This window comes from Bubalus bubalis, chromosome 14, assembly GCF_019923935.1.
Source record: "Bubalus bubalis isolate 160015118507 breed Murrah chromosome 14, NDDB_SH_1, whole genome shotgun sequence".
NCBI lineage: Eukaryota > Metazoa > Chordata > Mammalia > Artiodactyla > Bovidae > Bubalus > Bubalus bubalis.
The window spans coordinates 41,421,049-41,440,576 of NC_059170.1; the positions used below are offsets into that span (position 1 = coordinate 41,421,049).

The 19,528-nt window shown below is 50.0% G+C and overlaps 1 protein-coding gene across 5 annotated transcripts in view; it reads right to left on the reverse strand.

Moving 5' to 3' along the window:
• Positions 1-19,528, reverse strand: part of SYNDIG1 (synapse differentiation inducing 1) — a 105,524-nt gene that overhangs the window by 13,822 nt on the left and 72,174 nt on the right. For 4 of the 5 annotated variants that reach the window (XM_025264128.3, XM_006041704.4, XM_044927963.2 and 1 more), the window contains exon 3: positions 18,514-18,651. In XM_025264128.3, the coding sequence (XP_025119913.1) occupies positions 18,514-18,651 (138 nt within the window). Of the gene's footprint in view, positions 1-5,944; positions 6,287-18,513; positions 18,652-19,528 lie in introns of those variants that run through there. The other variant, XM_044927964.2, reaches the window with a different exon arrangement.

Genomic DNA, 19,528 nt, shown 5'->3' on the forward strand with positions numbered 1-19,528 from the left:
CTGGGTTGGGAAGATCCCCTGGAGGAGGGCATGGCCGCCACTCCAGTATTCTTGCCTGGAAAATCCCGTGGACAGAAGAGCCTGGTGGGCTACGGTCCATAGGGTTGCAAAGAGTTGGACATGACTGAAGTGACTTAGTGCATATGCATACACACACACACACACACACACACACACACACAATATAATTGAATTAATTTATCATCTTTGTATATTCTTACATTGCTTTATTTCTTTTTTCATTCTTTTCAGTCCTGTCTGGTTTTAACTGAGCATTTTGTGATTCCATTTTACCTCCTCTATTGCCTTATCATTTATACTTCCTTTTAAAATTTATATCTCATCTGCTAAGCCTAGTATTTGAAACACAGCACCATGTTGTTGCAAGTGTAGTGCTGGTAACTTATGATGGAATATTCCCCAAATCATTCCTCTCACTCTCTCAAAACCATTGTCACTTTTTAACTTTTACATGTTCCCTAATTGCCAGAGCATGGTTACTATTACTGCGTTTTTTCCTATTCTTGCTTTAAACAGGCAGCACTCTTTTAGATAAATTAAGAAAAATAAAAATAAAAATTATATCTCACTTTTATTTATCACTTTCTGCTGTTCTTTTTTAAATCAATGTAGATCCAGTTTTCTGACCCATGTTGTTTTCCTGATGTCTGAAGAACTTGATTATTTTTCTAGACCTCAGGTCTGCTGGCAGTGAATTCCCCCAGTTGTTTATTTGAAATCATTTTTATTTATCCTTGACTTTTGAAGGATATTCTCCCTGGATATACACCCAGGTTGGCAGGTTTTTGTTTATTTGTTTTGTTCTCTCAACACTTTCAAGATTGAGTTCATATTCCTAGTTATGCAGATTCTGAAGAGATGTCAGCCACAAATTTTTTTTTTCTAAAGGAGGGATTTTATTTTTTCAATTTATACTTATTTATTTATATGGCTGTGCCAGGTCTTAGCTGTGGCAGGCAGGATCTTCAATTTTCATTGCAGCATGCAGGATTTTTAGTTGCAGCAGGAGAACTCTTAGTTGAGGGCTATGAGATCTAGTTCCCTGAGCAAGGATTGAACATGGGCCCCCTGCACTGAGACTGCAGAGTCTTAACCACTAGACCACTAGGGAAGTCCTTTGGCCACAATTTTTAATCCTTGTTTCTTGGTAGGTAAGGTGTTTTATTCTCCTTTTGGGGAATCTTCAAAAATTTCCCCTTGTTTTCAATTTCTTACACTTTAAATATAATACATGTAGGTTTTGTTGTTGTTGATTTTTGCTTGTTTGTTTAATTCTGCTTGATGCTCTCTCTCTGCCTCTTGGAATAGTGATTTGGTATCTGTCACTAACATTGGAAAACTCTTGGTATTATTTCTTCAAATACTTCTTCTTCTTTTGGTATTCCAATTACACGTGTTACACCATTTCCTGTGGTCTCACAGCCCACAGTTCTTGGATGTTCTTTTTTCACTGTATGTTTCAGTTTGGGTAATTTCTTTTGGCCCATCTTCAAATTCACTGATTCTTTTCTCAACTGCATCAAGTCTACCAACAAAACATTTTCATTTCTGTTACTGGTTTTCACTTCTAGCACTTCTTTTAGCTTTTATCTCTCTGCTGACATTACCCAGATATTCACGCCTCGTCTACCTTTTCTTTTAGACCCTTTAACATATTGGACACAGTTATTTCAAATCCTCTGTTTGATAATTTGAACATCTGAGCCATATCAATTTGATTCTAATGATTGCTTTGTCTCTTCAGACTTTTCTGGACACCCAGTATGCCTTGTGATCTTCTGTTGATAGACATCTTTATAGGGAAGTAGATATTAAAGCAAACAGGCCTTTTGAGTGAGTGTTTATGTTAATCTGGCCAGACGTGGAGCGTGTTTGATGTTTGTCATAGCTCAGAATTTTGTTGTACCAAAAACTTCACAGTCTTCTAATGTCCTTATTAAAATTATTTATTTATTTTTTGATTAACTTGTTTGACCATATCAGGTCTTAGTTGCAGCATGTGAGATCTAGTTCCCCAAACAGGGATGAAACCCAGGCCCCCTGCATTGGCAGCTCAGTGTCTTGGCTACTGGACAACCAGGGAAACCCTAATGTTCTTATTTTTGTCTTTCCTCTTGGCTTTGGGACTTCCCTCTGTCCTGCTCCTTAAACAGAGTATATGTCTCATGTCCCCCACTCACATCCACGGTTATCATGCTGCTGCTGCTAAGTCGCGTCAGTCGTGTCCGACTCTGTGCGACCCCAGAGACAGCAGCCCACCAGACTCCCCCATCCCTGGGACTCTCCAGGCAAGAACACTGGAGTGGGTTGCCATTTCCCTCTCCGATGCATGAAAGTGAAAAATGAAAGTGAAGTCGCGCAGTCATGTCTGACTCTTCGCGACCCCATGGACTGCGGCCTACCAGGTTCTTCCATCCATGGGATTTTCCAGGCAAGAGTACTGGAGTGGGGTGCCATTGCCTTCTCCGATGGTTATCATACTGGAAGCTTAAATCCACAAGATGGAAAGGTGTGGGGGAGGGAAAGCTCTCTGATCTACTAAGTCTTGTAACTGGAGCACGCAGTTGGTCAGGGGTGTACTCCACAAAGAGGGATGAACTCGTCTTGTAACTAGAGCACGCAGTTGGTCAGGGTGTATTCCACAAAGAAGAATGAATTCCATGATCTTTCTGTCCCTCCTCCAGAGTAAGATTGCTCCCCACATCAAAAGCCTGCCACAGACCACCCAGCATCAGCTATGACTACAAAGGAAGTAATGAGATCCCAGCAGACCCACCAACAAAGGGAAATGAAGCCAAATCACAAAAGAGTTATTTCAAAATATGAATAAGCAGGATGCTGACTTAGAAATGCAGTATTTGAGTAAATCTGAGAGGATACATCTTGTAAATGGCCACTTAACAGCATAAAGGAACCAAATCGGTGTTACTGGTGTGCTCAGCCAAGCTCAAACCTTTGAAGCACAAGACACTTATGATGTAATAAATTCTTTACTTAAGTGCAAAAGTAAATATAACAAGCTTTCCTAGTACTCTGCTTTTAGAATCACAAATGAGATGCATGTTGAAGATAAATAAACGCTTTAACATGAGTGTCTTTTGATGAGACAGTTTCTATTTCTTTCCCTACACACACATACTGGAAGGCTGTAGATATCTGAAGAAATATGTTAACTTACTTTAAAAATCACGTAGAGACTTCCCTGGTGGTCCAGTGGTTAAAAATCTACCTGGCAATGCAGGGGATGTGAATTCAACTCCTGGTCTGGGAAGATTTCACGTGCCACGGAGCAATTAAGCCCCTGTATCACAACTACTGAGCCTGCCTTCTAGAGCCCGTGCTTCACACAAGAGAAGCCACCACCCCGAGAAGCCCATGCTCCACAACTCGAGAGTAGCCCCTGCTCGCTGCAAGCAGCGGTGAAGACCCAGCACAGCCAGAAGAAATCATTTAGCATATTTAATACTGTCATTTAGCCTTACCAGCATAGTGCTGTTTGCTAATTGAAAATTCACAAGATTCTCAGCCCTTCTGTCTTCACTAGGCAAAGTGTTTATCATCAGTGTCATGCGTGCCAACTTGCATTTGATAAGTATAATTGTGCTGGAGTAAAAATACCCTTTACTTTTTACTGTAATAATGCCATGACCTCATAAACTAGAAGGCATTTTAGGTTTCAGAGGGTTTGCTAATTTCATGTGTTCTTTCTGAATATAGTATTTAGGAAAGAAAGCTGTTCTGTCCTTTTTCATTTTCCTATGAACCTAAGAGTATCACAGTGTTATGTATCTATTTTCTTTCATCCCTGTCAGTGCAGCTATGACAGACTGTATTTTCCCCAGGGTGGTAGCTGCGATGTTTTCCATTCCTCACGATCTTCTAGAGCTTTGACTTTTATGTTCCCTCCCAGCAGTCTGGGTGGACCATTACCAAGGCCTCGGCCGGCAGCGTCTAGTGGCGGTGATGCGGCATGGCTTCAGAGACTGGGTCTTACCAAGGTGTCCTGCTCTGTCCTGGTATCGTGGGACACTCACTTTGGGAGTCCAGCTGCCACGCCATGAGGAAGGTCAGATCAGCCAACATGGAGGGACACATGGAAAGGCCATGTACTGGGTGCTCCTGTGGACAGATGTGAAGTCCCAGCCAACAGCTAGCATCAGTGCCCAGACGTGGGCGTGACAAAGCCACAGATGTCCCGGCCTTGAGAGACCCCAGACACAATGAGCAGAGACAGGCCTTCCCACAGTGTGTCCTGGATCCCAACCATGAGCATGATGTTCAGTTCAGTTCAGTCGCTCAGCCATATCCGACTCTTTGTGACCCCATGAATCGCAGCACGCCAGGCCTCCCTGTCCATCACCAACTCCCGGAGTTCACCCAGACTCATGTCCATAGAGTCAGTGATGCCATCCAGCCATCTCATCCTCTGTCGTCCCCTTCTCCTCCTGCCCCCAATCCCTCCCAGCATCAGAGTCTTTTCCAATGAGTCAACTCTTTGCATGAGGTGGCCAAAGTACTGGAGTTTCAGCTTCAGCATCATTCCTTCCAAAGAAATCCCAGGGCTGATCTCCTTCAGAACGGACTGGTTGGATCTTCTTGCAGTCCAAGGGACTCTCAAGAGTCTTCTCCAACACCACACTTCAAAAGCATCAATTCTTAGGCACTCAGCCTTCTTCACAGTCCAACTCTCACATCCATTCATGACCACAGGAAAAACCATAGCCTTGACTAGACGAACCTTTGTTGCCAAAGTAATGTCTCTGCTTTTGAATATGCTATCTAGGTTGGTCATAACTTTCCTTCCAAGGAGTAAGCATCTTTTAATTTCATGGTTGCAGTCACCATCTGCAGTGATTTTGGAGCCCCAAAAAATAAGGTCGTTTTATGCCTAGAGGCGCAGGGTGGTTGGCTTTGCAGAAATGACTGGATTGGCACCCAAAATAAAGGGCAGAGGCTTCTCAGAAAACCAGGGGCAGGTGTGGTGTGTCAAACACTTTCACTTCAGAACCAGGCAGGGGGCATGGAGACTGCGAGTGTTTGAGGAGACCACACCAGCCTCCCTGAGACAGCAGGACTCACCCCTTCTGTAGAAGTCTTGGGGCATTTCTCTGGGGAGGCCGGGGTTTGTACCTTGTATTTCTTGGTGCACGTCTAATGAGTCCACTTAGACTTGGGGGCCTCAACTTGCCAGTGTTCTGTGGTCCCTGCAGGGTCTGAAACCCTGCAGAAGGCTCAGGGTCATGTCTCCTCTGCCCCAGCGCTGGAAACTCCACCCTCTGTGAGTTTAGACAAGAAAATGCAGCTGGGTCACACCGCGGGGATTCGGGGTCAGGCATGTTCTGGTCACTGCTCAGGATATGGTCCTTTTATCTCTGGAGCTTTGTAGTCAGATAAGCTCATTAAAATAAGAAAAGTTAGCCAGTAAGGGCTAGACTGGGGCTTCCCTGGTGGGTCAGTCGTAAAGAATCCTCCTGCCAATGCAGGAGACACGGGTTACAGTCCATGGTGTCGCACAAGAGTCGGACACGGCTAAATAACAACACAATGACAACAAGGGCTAGACTATTACACAGTGACAATATGATATCTCTCTGACTTTACAAACCTTGCAAGCACAGTCTATGGGTAAGGTCCTTAAACTCATGTGTGTGTGTGCACATGTATGGCCCCATTTATGCCACGTAAAGGCCAGTTCCTGTGAGACTGTCGGTGGACACGAGCACAGGAAGGGCAGATAGAGGAGAGAGGGGAGAGTTGTCTTGGGCCCACAGACTTTCTCTCTGTTCATCCTTTTTTTTTTTTTTTTAAAATATTTTTGCTTTATTTCTTTTTAAGTCTTTATTGAATTTGTTACATATTGCTTCTGCTTTTTGTTTTGTTTTTTTGGCCCCAAGGCATGTAGGATCTTAGCTCCCTGACCAGGGATCAGACCTGCATCCTCTTCATTGGAAGGCAGAGTCTTGACCACTGGACTGCCAGGGAAGTCCCTCTGCTTTTCCTTTCGTTGGTGTGTCTGCCCCTTTTGGAAGCAGTCTTTTTCAAGAGTCTTGCCACCCTTTTCTCCACTCTCCACTGTAAGAAATAAGCAAAATCTTTCAGAGGAAAGTGCCTTTCTGGATGGGAAATCAGAAACAACAGACTAGTCTGAATGTCGCTCTTCCCTGTTGCCCACCTCTTCCAGACAATTCCTTTTGCTGGGTCCCACCTTTGGGTCAGGTACAGACCGGCTGACCTCTGTCTTGCTTTTCTCATCACCTCCTAGAAGCTGAGGAGGAAAGGACACCGATGAATGGCGTGCATGCAGGGACCTGCCACCTTCCGTTCACTTAACGACAGCTGCATCAAGAGGACAGCCTGAACCCTGACGAGGGACCGTGGACCCTGGGGGGCCCGGGGTGCCAGCTCAGAGAGGCCCGGCCAGTCCAGGCCCTTCCCAGCCACCAGGAATGGTCAAGTTCAGCTAAGGGTTCCAACAATTCAGATGCCTGCTCTAAACACACACTTTTCCACTTTTGCAGTGTAAGTGATATATTATACACCTTAAATTTTTGTCAGTTATACCTCAATAAAGCTGGAAAAAGTGATAAACCTAAGACCACAGCCTCCCTCTAGACCCTCTGGCAGTTCTAAGTTACAGGGGCTTCAAACAAGGGCCCCAGGGCTCAGGTGTGACCTGCACCTCCAGCTATGCCCCCAAGGTCTGCTTCTCCTCCTGGAAGAATCTGGGACTTTGCAGAGGCCGTAAATGGAGGAAAGGAGTGCTTCCTCCATGTCATTTGATGACTCTCTTTGCTGTTGTTTCTGGAAGATGCTCCTGAAAGCTGACATGCAAAGGTTGGGTGCTGGTGGGGGTACGGGGTGGAAGCAAAGGAAGAGGGGAAGGAGAGAGAGGGAAAGAAGTAAGAGCGTCTTCCACAAAGAAGAAAGGTCACTGCAGCTATTTCCAGCGGGTAACATATTCCATTAGCTTTATTATGTGGAAGACAGCATTACGCACGGCGGGAAGGGACATTTTCATACAGAGCATCTTTTGCCAGCTTCAAAGATGAGAGCGAAATATGAAGATAATGGGATGATGTCTTTCTCTCCTTGGGGCTTTGTGGGCTGGCAGAATAACAGGCTGGAAGGAGCATACTATGTGGACCAGAAGTGACCCTGGCAAGAAAAGGACATTCAGGCTCAGCCCTCGGTTCTGTCGTCCTGGTTCTGACCTGCAGCCATGCTGCAGGACCACCTTTCTGGCCCCTCTGGGAGCCCCTTCAGGGCTCCACCAGGACCATCCCTCTGGCTCCCCTGGGGCTGGGGGCCATTTTCACAATGGGGAGAAATGCCAACTTTCAGTTGGAAGTTGGTGAACATCACTAGGAACTCATTTCCCACAAGCCCATGGATGACCCTGCTGGCCTGTCTGCCTGCCCTGGTGGGATCTAGGGCCTGCCAGCCCCCAACCCCTGCCCCCGCCAGGTGACACTACTGGTAAAGAGCTCGCCATTCAATGCAGGAGATGACAGGGACATGGGTTCGATTCCTGGGTCAGGAAGATCCCCTGGAGGAGGGCATGGCAACTCACTCGAGTAGTCCTGCTTGAAAAATCCCATGGACAGAGGAGTCTGGAGGGCTACAGTCCATGAGGTCACAAAGAGTCAGACACAACAGAAGTGACATAGCGTGTACGCATACATGCGCACGCTTCCACTAGAGGAAGAGGGTGGGGAGGGGAAGACCACCCAGCTGTCCATACTTCCTGAGCTGAAAGAGGATGTCCAGGACTCTGGGGAGAGGAGATGGTGGGGACAAAAGTGGGTGCTACCTCAGGGATGGTGTGTGGGGATGACAGCGTCCTGTGTCCCCAGCAAAGCCACCTATGAGGGGAGGCCCTGGAGCGGAGGACCTCGATCTGCAGGTCCGTGAACGGGACAAGCGGGCTCAGGGGGGTCCCGGTGCTCGGCCTCCATGGGAGTGTCCCCTCAGGCTACGTCCCTTGGTGTTAGGGTGTCGGTGTTTAAAGGAGTGTCACGTGACTGTGGGGAAGCACGATGGACAGAACCAGGGGGGCTGACTAAACGAATGTTAAAATATCACAAGGACGCTGCTCACCTACTTAAAGTACTAATGTCATTAACAATTCGATAAAGAGGCCACTGAAAGAACTCCTTCAAAAAATAAGCCACTGACTTCTATGGGACAGAAGAAGTCATTGGGGGCAGTACTGCCGCAGTGGAAATGCCTGAGCATCCATGCTTTCTAGGACTTTTCTCCTAAGGTATCGTTACCTTCTGTTCATTTCTTTCCCGGACACGCCTGTTGGGCTACACTCATCTGCCTGTAATAAATAACTCTATTGCGAGCATTTAAATGGGTGAGCAGGACTCCTCCTTGACAACAGCTTGTCAGTGAGGACTTTAACTGTGTGTCTGTCTTATCTGTTCACGGACTGCCTCCAAGAAGGACTGAGGAAGCCTGACTGTTTTCTGAAGGCCAGTGGCCCCTTCTCATCCCGTTTTCCAAGGTCTCAGTGAACTCACTGTCCCCATCAGGGCATTGCCTCAGCTCAGGAACTCATTTCAGCTAAGAAGAGCGGGCGACTTGGGGAAGAGCTCTCTCATTCAGGCCCTTTGTTCCTGGACCTGCTCCCCTGTTTCTGTCTTCACACCAACCAGGCAGACAACTGGAGTGTGTTTACGAGACTCCTGTTTAGGCCACAGACCACAAATACCACACCCTGGAGATGCAGCTGACTGGACAGCAAGGCAGCCCCCCATCCGTCCACAGCCCATCGTGAGCTGAAACCCTTCCGCCACGATTTCTGACGACAGACTATCATTATAATTCTATCCTGGGAGCTAAGGGGGAAGAGCTCTGAGTTTAGATAAATTTAGAAATATAGCTAAGCCCGATTCTGCTTGAAGCCTTCCCCTGGCTTTTGAATTCTGTTAAGTTCCTGGGAAATAAAGTTAATCATCTTGCAGGTTCATAATGGTTGTGCCAAGAGCACTTTTACGTTCTGCCGCCCGGGCCGTTCTTCAGTTTTATGGCTTGTGGGGCACCCGCGTTGTGCCTGGGATGTCCCATTTCTCTGCTGGGAGACAAGGGCAGCAGATGGGCTCCGGTGGGGGTCGAAGTCTTCCCGATTAGATGGCCGGGGTGTTTAGGGCACACCCGATCCTGTCCTGGCACCAAAGGGCTAAGTCCTCTCTCCTGAGAAAGGCAGCCCTCCCTAGTCTCTTGGCTGGAGCCAGACAGCTCCTGTCTGCTGGGGAAGGGTTGCTATCTAGGGAAATGAACCCAGTCACTCTGGGTCTCCCTGGTCTCAGGGTGATGATATAACAGGGAAATTTCAGAAAGAACTGGCCTTTCTCATGAAAGGCTCTTATGCCAAGAATGGAGGCAAGTGGAACTTGTCTGCATTTAAACAATCAGGTGCTTATCAGTTTGATGATAAACAGATGTAATATCCACGGGGCAGTATTTCCTTGTTACTGATACCAAGCGGCCTTGCAGCTGTCAGCACAGATGTGACAGACAAAGCAGGGGGACCCACGGGTACATCTGATTATAGCCCAGAACTCCTGAGTTACAGTCCTCTCTTCCTGGACTGTATTTCTTCCGATGCTGGCGAAGTGCGGGTCTGCCCTGATTCCCTGTGAATCCTGCATTCAGAGCCAGTCCCCACACCAGTGGGGTGGGAGCCACAGAACAAAACAGCCAGAAATGCCCAGCACGTTTCCCTGATGGTCCCCCTTGCATATCAGGGTCACAGCGTGCCTGCACAGAGCTGTGAACACTGAGGGGTCCTCTGGGCCAAGAGAGGCCTCCTGGGAGGTGCTGGGGCAGAGACAGCCCTCGGACCACGGAACCAAGCCGCCTGCTCCTGCACCTGCCGCCGCAGACGAACACACGTGCCTCCAGAAGGCCAGGCTGTGGACGGCGCTTCCCTGCACCCAGGGCATCTGCCTCCCCAGGGAAGCCCCAGGACAGCTTTGGGAAGAGAGGCCACACACCCTGAGAGGACCTGTCGCCCTTGGGGCTCCAGCCTCCTTCAGACTCCAGAGGGTCAGCCAAATTCTGGCACCCCATCTCCTGATCTGAAATTCATGCATAATAAACTGACTTTCACAGTGAGCGGTCCTTGTGAGATACCTGTCAGTTATCTGAAAACCAGCTTAAGGGTCAGAGCAATCAGGTGTATTCTTTGAGTTGGATCAGCACGCATTCCCTGTGCGACGTGACGGGCACAAATGCGCTCCCAGTGCCCCCGACGGGCGAGGCCCAGGAAGCCTTACATGGACACGGAGGGCGCTGGATGAACATTCGTTGCTTATAAGCTCCACTGTGGTTCTGAAAGGCTGCCTGTCATTTCCAGAGGAATGCAAGGCACTTCATACACTTCTAAGGACCAGGCAAGATGATGCAGTCATCTCAGGAAGGCAGAGACTGATTTTAGAACTGAGTTCCAGGGGGAGGGTCTCAGGATGGACTTAACATGACTTCACTGTGCTTAGATTCCTGGGATTACCACAAAGTACTGCCAGTCTGTTCTCAGTACTTTCTTCCCTTTAAAAATATTTATCTATTTATTTTTATTTGTTTCGCTGCACTGAGTCTTAGCTGTGTCGTGTGGGATCAAACCAGGGATGGAACCTGGGTTCCCTGCATTGGGAGCACAGAGTCTTAGCCACTGGACCATCAGGGAAGTCCCTGTTCTCAGTATTGTGTGCCCGTAAACCTACCCTGGAAGCTTCTGAGGCTCTTAGTGACCAAAAGGGGACCACCAGAGACCCGGTCTGGTGGTGGGCAGTGCAGGCCTGGGATGGGGGCAGAGGTTGTGGAGGGAGTGGCAGGAGGGGGTGGGGTGAGGGCAGAATGTGGGTAGTGGGGAAGCTTTGGGGTTCAGGCTGGCTTTCAACACCTCACTCAGTTTGGATGAAGAGGGCAGTTGCTGGGGATTTGATACTATCCACCTGGGACTGAGATGGGCCAAAGTGGCCCCAGACCATGGAGCTGCCTGGAGAACCCCAGCTGTGCCAGAGGGGGGATGGGAGGGGCCCAGGGCCACATTCACCACCTGCATTTCTCTGCCCCCAGTGCAGGGCCAGTTCTAAAGGACACTCTGCACCTACATGTCTTGCTGCGTCTTGCACCCCCTAAGCCATCTGCATCACATCACCTAAGAACTCCCTGCTTCTTTATCTTTCCTTTACTTTTAAGGCAGCTGGCCCCACGGCTCTCCCCGACCAGCTTGGGCTGGGCACACAGGGCTCCTTCGACCCCGCCCTTTTATGTGCATGGACATGACTGTGAGGCAAAAAGCTTAGATCCATGTAAACACAGGCTGCAGTTTTGTTCAAGGACTCCTTCCTATTTATTTGTAATTTAAATAAAATTAAAGGTTAAGGATGAAGAATCCCCCATCTAAAAGGAGAGAATGAAAAATAAGAACGAGGAGTGCTCCACACATGCTCTGCAGGTCATGGTACGTGCTGTGCTCAAGGTAATTTTCCAGCTCTAAATTCAGCATCCTCTAAAGCTCTGTGTCTGGGATTCATGCAACTCTCAAGCACCAGAAAATGCCAAAGCTCATCAAGGAAGCAAGAAAAGAGGAGCCCTGCTGAGAGCAGTAGCCCCACCCCAACCCTGAGTCAGGGGCCGAGGTCCTGTCCTCTTGCTGCACCAATTCCTATGCCCGAGGTACCCATGTAACGTCATCAGGACCTTTAACATCTACATACAGCTGGCCTCCTGGGTGAGGCAGCCCAGTGACGGGTCTCTCAGTGCAAAAGGCTAAATTCCACTAATGCCAACATCACAGCGTCAGAGATGTACCAACAATGGCCCTGATTCCCACTAGAGTCCACTCGGCGGACTTCACCGAGCACTGAGTCATCACAATGGCCCCCAGATTTCTATGTCCTGCTGACGTCACTGTATCGTGAGTCCAGACACAGGAGGTACTGTTCAGCCCATTCGTGCTACGGACAGTGAGATGGCTCAGTGGCCTAGCCGCCCCTGTGGCCGGGCCCAGAGATGCCTGTGCTGAGACTGGCGTCTGTCACAGACCAGGGCCCTCTTGGCTGAATGTGGCCGGACTGGACTCAGCCTTCACAAGCTGGGCCATGGAGGTCACGGGCCACTGCACAGAGGCGAGACCTCCAGAGACCACAGCTGTTTGGTTTGTTTATTTCTCAAGTTGTCACAGGACCCATGCAGAGCCTCAATCTCAGAAGAGAGGTGAAAGAAAAGACCAGCCTTTTTAGAGGCTATGTCCTCAGAGCTTTCGACACACCATCCCAGAGTCCCAAAGCAAAAAGATCACGCATTCTGCAATGTAATCGGAGGTGAGCATGAGGCCAGAGGGAAGAATGTAACACCCGCTGTGTACTTCACTCCAGGTTGCCGGGCACTGCATGCGCTCTGCCCTTGGACAATCAACACACGGGGTTCTCTGCTCCGAACAAATAAGCACAAAATCAGGACACTAATTACTGAGACAATACATATCCTATAACTGAAAAAAAAAATTCAGCTAACCCACTCCAGGGAACGGAACAGACAAGAGCGTTTGTTCATTTATCCACCAAAACAAGCTGAGATCAGTGACTCAACTCCAGCATGCATCCCGGAGGAAGAAAAATAGATCAGAAATCTGGTTTGTCTTGGCTGCACCGGATCATTAATATTTATAAAGAATTGTTTAGATCCAGAAGTTGCAAAACAGCTCTCGGAAGCTACAATCAGCATATTAAATATGCATACAGAGATGGAGATAGCGACAAAGGAGGAGAACTCGGGAAGGAGGGAGGAAGAGAGGGAGGGAGAGAGGAAGAGAGAGAAAGGGGCGGAGGGGTGGATGGGGGAGGGGTGGAGGGGGAGATACAGGTTAAAATATATCCGTCTGATATATTAGGCTATCTTTCTAGTCATGTTTTCACTCCACTTCTGCAAAGTCAACACCATTCCCGGGCCTGGTGGGACTCTTGCAGCCCCAGTAGTTCCTTTACCATAACCTTGGTGGTTGAGGGGAAGAGGTTGGTCTGTCCAAATCCTTCCCACCCCTTCTGCCTTCCTTCCCAGGTGGTCTGGTCACTCCTGCTTCTCCACACCTGCTGAGACTGGAAGGGGGTCTTGCCAGGTCCTTTTCTGTGACTCCAGAGGGTTCATGGCTTTAGTATTTAGTTACCAGTGCTTTGTTGCCTTGCTGAACCAGATGGTAGCTCTGTTAGAGGACCTGGGACTCTAATATATGAAACCGGGTCTTGCGCTAATTCCGAGTCTGCTAGAACTTACCAATGCAGTCACCGGCGGTACTCAACTTCCTATAAATCAGAAGGCATTTGGGAATAACGAACTTGAGGACAAAAAAAGGGACATGGTACCATACATAAAGCATTAACTCCAGACCTGTGGATGATTATAAACCACAGCACTCAGTGCAGGGAGGACACAAGGGTCCAGTTTTATGTGATGCACCTGTTCCAAGCACACAGCTTTGAACAAACAAGAGCATTTCAAAAACCTGTCCTTGTTTGTGACGGGGTTTAGCTGGGAGAGTGTGGGTCCCTCTGGTGAGATGAATGGCTAGAGATGGACAGGTGACAGCTCCTCAAAACGCCTGCGGCATCTGCCAGTCAAGACTCTGCTGGAACCAAGGTCCTGGCTGACACGGGGGCGGAGGGAGGTGAAAGGCCCCGTCTCCCTCCATCTGTCTCCAGCGACCCCCAGGGTGCAAAGCAGAAACCCACAGAGGCCCCACAGTGCCTGACACATCTGCTCGCTTTCTTGTGGAAGGATTTTCTGCTCTGAGTTGACTATTCCAGAGCATTTTGCTTCTGGGTGGTGCCCTCTGACACCTGTTTTATTTCCCATCCTTATCCTTTGGTTTAAAACCCTCAGTTAACAGACCAACTGCAGTGTGTGTTCAGGGCTCTTGGGCCCTGCCCTGCCCTCCTGGGTCCCTCAAATCACCTCTGTCTTTGTGGCTTCCTCCAGTGGGGCGCCCTCAGTCTACGACTGATGGAAGCCTCTCCTTGTGGGCAGCTCAGAGGATGGCACTGCCTCCAGGGGGCCCGAGGTGGGGGGTTCGTGTTGGCTCCCACAGACCTGAGTAGGGCGTGTGCCCAGAGGATTTGGTGGCTTGACTTGATCTTTGTCATGGCAACTCCTCCTGGTTGTGTCTGGACAGCCTCAGGAGACACCACGTTTGTAAGCCACGTGGTTCATCTTTAGGAAACGACCAAACAGAAAATGGGTGTGCAGGTGTTTGCATCAGACACACATGCGAGCCCCTTGAAGGGCCGGGCCTGGGGCTTTCCACTGGTTATTCACACGGCGGTGCCACTTCTCTGAGTCTGAATGAGGCTCTGATGGGCTTTGTTCTGTATGTCCCAGTGCACTTGACCACTCGCCGGAAGAGCCAGGGCGAGTTCCAGTTGGTGCCGGAAGGAATGGGAACTCAGGTGACAGATAATCTAAGTTCCTCGATCAAGCCTTCAGTTTGCTAATTAAAAATATTCCTGTTGTAAGAGGAACACATTCTCTGCATAAGTAATTAAGGGAAGAGAGAAATACAGATTTCTGCTTCTGCTGACGCAACAAGTCTTCTGCCGAAGACAGCTACAGATTCTTTATGAAATATTAAATAATACTTTTAAGCACTGATGCTATTCATAAAATTCATAATCTGGCTCTTAATTCCCTTTTCTCATTTAATTATTGTTATAATAGTGCAGTTAATAAAGGAAAGAAACATTTTGTGAAATGAAATGAAATCAGGACATGATAGATGCTCAGTGTAGACAATGCCTGAGGCAGACACAGTGCACAGAGCCCTCAGGCTTCCCTTGGCTCCAGACTCAGGGCCTCTTGGTGGTGGGGGGACGGAAGGGTCTTCCAGCTCCAGTCTCAAGCTCGAACCTGCCACACAGGTGAAGGCGCCTAGGTAAAAGCCCAGTCCCTTCTAGAAGGGTTCTTTTCCTCACTGTAACACACTCTAAGCAAGTGGGGACAGTGGATTTAGACATGAGAACTGTGCTTCTATTTTTTGTTTGCAGATAAAAGTCAAAGTTATACTGCAGGAGGGGAAGGAGGGGACTTCCCTGGTGGTCCAGTGGTTAAGACTCTGCGCTTCTACTTCAGGGGTGTGGGTTTCATCCCTGGCTGGGTAACCCGCATGCCTTGTGGCCAAAAAATAAAATAAAATAAGTCTTAAAAAAGTTATATTGCAGGAAATTTGATTTTGAGGGTTAGAAATATTGATATACGCATCATGTACCATACTTGCTACATCTCTGATTTCAAGAAATTATTTAATCCCTTGAAACTTCAGTTTTTTCATCTATAAAATGGGGATAATAAATTCCCAGCTTTCAGACTCATTGCAAAGATTAAATAAGATAAAGTGAGAACATCAACTAGGTCCAAGCATCGCTCAGCGAATTTGGGTTCCTCTCCACCCTCAACATCACTCCGAGCATCGGTTCCTTGGTGGACCCACCAAAACTACACATAACACTCTCCTCTCTCCTTGGTGTATAAAACGTGCCTACACTGGGGGCTGGATCAGATGATTAGCACTGGAGCAAATGAAGTTGTGGACAGATACTACACTTGGGCCTCCACGCCGAGTCCTCCGCACTGTCAGTTCCGGGGGTAGCTCTGGGCCAGGCCCACTGCCAGCTATGTCTGGCCTTGGGATGCCATCACCCTCCCTGATCCCATAGCCACCAAGTGATGTGAGGGCAGTGCCCTGTCATGGACTTCCTGAGAGAACATGTGTGTGCAACAGCTCAGACTATAACAGCATCAGGAGCGAGGGAAGGCTTGTTCAAATGCAGGCTCCACGCCCCATGCTGGTGGCTCTGATGGAGCAGGTCTGTGGGGCCAGACAACATGACTTTCTAACCCTGCTGAGGCTGTTGACGCTGTTGGCCAGGACTGCCCGAGAAGGCAGGTGTAGGGTGTTTAACCTGGACCAGGACCTGGCAGGTGCAGACACTGCCCACCTCACTGATACTTTGACTGCTGTTACTGCTACGTAAGGCCTTTTTTGAATCATAAAATCTGTTGGAGAAAAGACCCCACGTCTCTGTCCAGCTGCCCCTTCACCTGGGGACTCAGGTGTGTGCTGACAATTCCCATTCCAGTGTCTGCAGTCGGGCTTTAGAGTCAGGGACTGAAGGCCCGGGGGCCTCAGGGCTGGGCTGGAGTGCTGGGTGCCTGGGGCTGCCCGCCTCCAGGGCCTGCAGTGCCCAGGTCTCAGCCACAAGCTCCAATAGAACCATGTTCCTTGAGGGGCAATCCATGCTCACAGCACAAAGAGAAGAAGGGCTGAGAACGGAGGACCTCGGAGCCCCTCCTCTTATTCCAAGAGTGAAGACAATCCCTCAGGCCTCCAAACACTTGCTTTTCACTCCAAGAATGTGGGCAGCACATTTGCTGTTAATAAATGATCAGAATCCTTTCCATCGAAGGTATTAAACATCCTGACTGGTCAGGCCCGAGTCTAGGAGGTTCTTAAGGTATGAAGGATAACATTACTCTCTGAGAAAGTGAAAGTGAAGCCGCTCAGTCGTGTCTGACTCTTTGCGACCCCATGGACTATAGCCTACTAGGCTCCTCCGTCCATGTGATTCTCCAGGCAAGAGTACTAGAGTGGGTTGCCATTTCATTCTCCAGGAGATCTTCCCAACCTGAGAAGGAGGATCTATTGCCAGTCTCCACAATTGTGGCTGGATTTTTGTTGTATTTACCATCTTTCAGACAAAGATGCTATGCCTGCCTTGTCCTGCTCCAGAGACGGGCCTCCCCCAGTGTTAGGGAGGAGCCGAGATCAGGAACGACCTGGTCTGTAGGTGATCTGTCCTGGACCCTACCTCTGCTTACCCAGGGCTCACTCAGCCCCTGCTGGCAGGTGACACCAATGTCCACTTGCAGAGTAAAAATATTGGTCCTGTTCTACAATTTGGCAATTAAAACACAGCTCTAGTGTGGAGGGCACCCTCTGCGGGGGATAGGGTGAGTCAGCAGGCCAGGACAGGAGGCTGGCCTGGATGTGTCAGGACTGGATGCAGGGGGTGCTGACGTCACACCCGGCTTCCCTTGGCTCCACCCTCCTGGACCTTCCTTCACCTGGTGGAACCCTCTTGCCTCTTTGCATCCCAGGAACACAGGATCAGGGTGCTACTGACACGGAGCGGTGGGCTCTGAGCCTGAGGTCTTCTGGGGGCCCCATCTGTCCACGTGTCTTTGTCCAGGTCCCACTGTGCGTCCCAATCCTGGGCGCACGCAGCACCCATGGCCACTGCTTGGGCTCAGGAGCTCCCAGACTTGCTCCACTCACCACCCCCAGGCCCCTGATGGCCTGGAGTCTAGTTCTACAGCTTGGGTTTGTGCACCCCAGAGTAGGGGCCTCTGGCTTGTGTAGAACCAACTCACCAAGGAGATGCTCAGACCCTCCAGGCCAAAGCTGGATGTGGAACAACCACTGGGCACAACTCTGGCCAAGTAGGACGGCTCCATCACCCCTCCCCACACCTGTCCATCCTCTGCGACCAAGATCCCAGAGCAGCGGCCGCACCACACCCCCCTGGAAGGGCCTCTGGGGCCTCTTGGTTTCCTTGCAAAGAGGGGCTGCCCTTGGGGGCCACTAGTGGATTCTCCCCTCCCTCCTCACTCCTTGTAGGATCAGGGAAGGGGGGCAGGGGACACAGGAGCACACAAGGCACTCTCACCCAACACACTGAATTGGGACAGACAATGGCAAGAAGCAGTGAGAGGCCAGGGTCCTTCTCAAAGCAGGAGGAATGAACGTTTCCAGCACAAGGCCTGGGCGGACGGCCCCAGAGCCCCAGACACTGGAGAGGGAGCCCCAGGTACCCTGAGGATGCTGTGGGCTCTGGAGCAACAGAAGGGGCTGCCTTTCTCCCCATCTGGTGGGGATAACGGGTGAGGCTGAAACTCCCTCTTTAATGGACAAGTACATGTCTTCCTTTGATTAATAATAATGGGAATAGAGATAGTTTCTGAGTGACAGGAACACAGAGGAAGTATTTAAAACCTGGGCTCCATGAAGGCACAAGGAGGAGGTTGGCCATGAAAAAGGGCCAGGAACCGACTCTCTTAGAGCCTTGCCACTGGACAGAGGGCCCAGTTATTGGCCGAGACAGGCTGTTTGGGATGTGTGCATAGGCTCCATGCCACGGGACTCTATATGTGTGAGCCTTTCACAAAGAAAACAGAACCCGCTTAACTTCTGTTCCAGCACCCCCAATGGACTCTCCCAACACAGGGTCTGTCCTGCTGGCACCCCACAAGTGTCTCCTCGGAGGCCCGGATCCCAACCTGCCGCTTTCCCCACGGCCGCCCTCTGAGGATGCGCCTGGGTCTGCTGGGGTGAGGCTGGGCCCCCGAGACCAGGTTCCCCCCGCAGCACCCCCACCCCATCCTCACCAGCCTGGGCGCACCGGCCGCATACGTGTGGCCGACGGGAGGCCTTACCTCGTGGGACAGGTAGAAGGCGGCGATGCCCAGGGGCCAGAAGCAGCAGAGCATGGAGAAGACGCTGAGGCCCAGGTGGTCCCGCGGGGGCATCACGAGGAAGTCGTCCTCGCTCTCCGTGTCGCTGGAGTAGTCACTCTGCCGGGAGAGGCGGACGGGAGGACGAGCGTCAGCAGGGGTCTCCCACCATCACTGACATGGGGGTCAGGCCCCCCAAGCCTGCCTGGCAAGTGCCGTCCCCGTAGGAAGAGAAAGACCCAAGGATGGGCTCTGGGCTGTTCCAGGGAGATTAACCCCACAGCCCAGTGGACCTCTGGGATGGGGTGTGGACAGCGGAGTGTCCACTGGGGACGGGCTGGGGGGAGCACACAGGCGGGGTGTGGAGTCCACTCCCTGTTCTAGGACGTCAACCTGGTTTCAGGACGAGGCAGGACTGGTGTTGGGGCCAGGACACTGTCTTGAATCCCTTCTTTCCTTAGACTGTGACCTAAATAAGGACATCGTGGGCCTGGTCTTCAGCCCCGGTGTCCCTCCTGTTTTGGTTAATCAAACGCACATAAAACTGCAAATCGGAGCCTCCACTGCGCCTGTGTAGGAAGCTTCCTGCTGCACTGTTTGTGTCTTGTCTGGGGGAGAAACAGGCACACAGGGAGGGGTTCACCCCGATGGCAAGGACTGACCTTCTCCCAGGCCCCCGGGGTGGGAGCGGGTAACACATTGTCCACACAGCACCCAGCTGCCCTCCACGCATACAGACACATGTGCACACACAGACACATACACAGACATACAAACACACATAGACACAAACACACACATAGACACAAACACACACATAGACACAAACACACACACAGATATACACAGACACAAGCACACACACAAACACACATCCAAACACACACAAACACATGCACACAGTTCACACACAGACACACAGACACACAGACACACACAGACACATGCACACACACACACAGTTACACACACACAGACACATAAAGATATACAAAGA